The sequence below is a fragment of the Calidris pugnax genome, unplaced genomic scaffold (assembly GCF_001431845.1).
Source record: "Calidris pugnax isolate Ruff unplaced genomic scaffold, ASM143184v1 scaffold245, whole genome shotgun sequence".
Classification (NCBI taxonomy): Eukaryota; Metazoa; Chordata; class Aves; order Charadriiformes; family Scolopacidae; genus Calidris; species Calidris pugnax.
The window spans coordinates 472226-475795 of NW_015090982.1; the positions used below are offsets into that span (position 1 = coordinate 472226).

Sequence of the window (3570 nt, forward strand, 5' to 3'; positions counted from 1 at the left end):
GGCCGGCCCCCACCGGGGCCGGGGGAGTTAAAAACTCATGAATGCGGGGGGGCGGCGGGGCCCTTTGGAGCCCGGCGGGGGCTGTCAGCGCGCTGGAGGTCTCACCACGTTCCCACAGCAACGGGGGTGGGAGCCCCCCCGCTGGCGGGCAGCCCTCCCATGCCCCCGGCCGACCTCTCCCCTCCGCCAACCCCGGCACAATGCGGGCGCGCGCTATTCAAGCTTTTCAACCCCAATCCCACCATTGAAATCCAGGGATTTAACCCGAACGCCCATCCCCTGGGTTGGAGGGGGGGGGAAGAGGAAGGAAGGAAGGAAGGGAGAGAGGGAGGGAGGGAGGGAAAGGAGGGGGATGCCCTTTCTCCATCCCTGCCAGGCTCCCGCTCTCCCTCCAGGATCTCCGGACCACGGGATGCTCTGAAGTCGCATGGACCAGGCTGGATGGAGGGACCAGGCGCAGCTGAGGTTGGCTAAAGAAAGCTGGCAATCCCTGACACCAGGGAGACACCCATGGTCCTCTTGCTCCAGAGACTCCTCAGGGGGTCCCCGAGCACCCCACAACACCCCCACCAGCTCCCACCCGGGCACCATCCTCAGAGAGGAGTTTTAACACTGCAAACAAGCCCCAGGGCTCTTTGGGTTCACCCCTTCAAAAGGCTGACAGCAGAGGGACTGCGGGCCCCAAAGACAATCAAAACCAGCTTATTTTTTTTTTTGGCCAAAAGGTGCAAAACCAGCCAAAAACGAGGGCAAAGCCGTGCCCCCAGGGAGCTGCATCGCCCACACAAACCCCCATGGACGGGGAGTTGGAAGCCACTGGTGGCCCTTCAAGCCTGGGAAGGTGGTCGAGTGGTGGGTTCCCGTCCCTCCAGGCTTCCTAACCTTTCCTGGGGATTTTGTACGGTTAAATAAAAACCAGGATTGAGCAGTGACATTCCGGGAGCTGGGAACAGAGGAGCTGTCAGACGGGAACAGCCCAGTGGTCCGGGAGCCCGGCTGTGACAAGGGGCGAACGCTGGATGCTCCCGAGGACGGTGTAAAACCTCCATAAAGCACTTAATTGTGCAAAACTCTATATATGGGGACATTTATTCCTGACCCCAGCTGGTGCTCAGCCTGTTCCCTGAAGCATGAAGATTGATAGTCCTGGGGATGGGTTTTTTTTTTCATGTTCCCTCCCCCCCCAGGTGCTGTCATTGCAGATGTCATTTGATTTTTTGGAAGTTTACCAAACCCTCTGCCTTAGTAATTCCACGTGCCGGCGAGTTTCCCAGGCTAATTACACCGGGAATCCAAAAGAAGAAAGGCAAAAGGATGAAATTAAACCTCGGCCGTGCCTTGGGCAGGGCGGGATTTACCGGGTGAGCTCGGGGAGAGACATCCACGGGGATGAGCCCAACCACCCGCAGCGCAAAAAAACCCTACTTATTGCGGTTTTTCTCCTTATTTTCTGGAGGAGATGACCCCGTTTCACAGCCCTGCTGCCCATTTTGCACCAGTTTGGCTGTGCAGGAATACGTAGCTCCCATTCACCCTCAGCTCTGGCTGCCAGTGGGTGAAATTCGGGGCCGTCGGCGGCGCGGGGAGGGAGCGAGCGGCGGCTGCTCAGGCAGGGGTGACTCGCAGCAGCATTACACGCATGATTACCCGGCAGATCAGGGGAACAGGGGCTTAACTGCGTGAGAAACGGCTGTTATTCAGGTAATGGATTTACAGCACTCACTACTAAAGTATCAGACACAGCAATTTTTTACAGCTTTCACGCTGGAATTTATGGCTCAGGGAGGGCGATCTCCATACGAGGCAGGGATCATTGCCTTATTTAGTATCCCAGCAGGAAAATTTATGTTTTCTCCCAAGTTTGTTTTGAAAGGTAACCTGCAGGCACGCACACACGTCGCCCTCCCCCCCTCCTCCCCACAGCCGCCCGGGCGTGCGAGGGCAGTCGTGTGCCACGCAGCTCCCCGGGGTGCACACGCGTGTGCTCAAGGACAGAGCTCTTGCACGCACGTGTGCACCTAAGCATCCTGTGTTTCTATGTCACCGTCACACATGTTTTAGGCCACACGTGTGGTTAATTCTTCAGCTGAAGGCACCAGGAGCCCCGCAGAAATGGGGGGACCACCTCTGGTCACGCCCGGAGAACTAAATACAGACTCAGAGACAACCTGCTCCTTATTTTACAGCCAACAGGCCCCTGCTCTGCTCTCACAGCCCACCTCCTTTTACTGTCCTGCTTCCCCCCCACCGACGGGGGACAGAGCAGGCAGAGCCACCAGCACAGGGGGACATCCCCCCAAAATGTGGCCACCTCCAGAGCAGCAGCCACCAGCCCACGAGCTGCAGGGATGGATGGGCTCCATCTCCTGAGGGATGTGCACCCCCCAAAGGACAAGCACTTGGTTTTTTGGGGCGGCACCTGCACCCCAGTTTCAACTGGGATGACCAAGCCTGGTGCCACCCATCTCCTGGGGGGACAAGGGGAGGGTAAAACCGAGTGTTGCCCCCAAACCCTTGAAGTCCCACGTCCCCACGTGTGAGGTGGCTACGAGAAGGAAGGGGGGTGTCCTTCCTACCTGCTGCTGCTGGAAGTGCAGGAGCTCCACGGGGCTCATCTCGCCGTTGGTCTCCCCGCTGGCGGCTCCTTCGCGCCCGCCGCCCCCTCCGCCGCCCCCCGCGCCGCCCCCGCCGCCATCGGGCTGGTTGCTGAGGCTGCTGACCCCGTTTTGGCCGGAGGGAGTGGACCGTATCGTCTCCGAGGCGGATTCAACCATCATGACTTGCTAGCGGGACCTGAGGAAGAGGAGGAGAGAGCAGAGGTTGAGAAGAAAGGCCGAAATCCCCGGCTTGGCATCCCCACCTCCGCCTGCCCCGTGCCCCAGCCCCCCGAAATCCAGCAGAAGCGGGGTGTCCTTCCTACCTGCTGCTGCTGGAAGTGCAGGAGCTCCACGGGGCTCATCTCGCCGTTGGTCTCCCCGCTGGCGGCTCCTTCGCGCCCGCCGCCCCCTCCGCCGCCCCCCGCGCCGCCCCCGCCGCCATCGGGCTGGTTGCTGAGGCTGCTGACCCCGTTTTGGCCGGAGGGAGTGGACCGTATCGTCTCCGAGGCGGATTCAACCATCATGACTTGCTAGCGGGACCTGAGGAAGAGGAGGAGAGAGCAGAGGTTGAGAAGAAAGTCCGAAATCCCCGGCTTGGCATCCCCACCTCCGCCTGCCCCGTGCCCCAGCCCCCCGAAATCCAGCAGGGGAGATGCAGGGATGGGATGTCAAACCCTGTCCGGTTTTAGCTGCGTTCAATTTACTCCAAAAAATAAATGTGAGCTGCTACGAACAGGCTGCCAGCCCCCTGCAGCATGGGGCAGCCCTCTCCCAGGAAAACACCACGTTTTCAGCTTTCTCCCAGCCTGATTCAAGGCATAAAGTCCCAGGAATCCAGGCATTTTTCAACAGAATCCCAAAATATTTCACTTTGAGACGCTGGAGACGGCAAAGCTGGAGTTCCAGCAGGGCTGCACACGGAGCCCGCGCCGCAGATTTCACTGCGAAAAATCTCCATAAAGTTAACAACAAC

General features: G+C 59.4%; 1 protein-coding gene across 2 annotated transcripts in view; it reads right to left on the reverse strand.

Annotated features, from left to right (window-relative positions):
* FOXP4 (forkhead box P4) overlaps positions 1-2777 on the reverse strand; it is a 55072-nt gene extending 52295 nt beyond the window's left edge. For both annotated transcript variants that reach the window (XM_014953757.1, XM_014953759.1), the window contains exon 1: positions 2577-2777. In XM_014953757.1, coding sequence (XP_014809243.1) covers positions 2577-2777 — 201 coding nt within the window. The remainder of the gene's footprint in view (positions 1-2576) is intronic.
* Between the last annotated feature and the right edge of the window lie 793 nt (positions 2778-3570).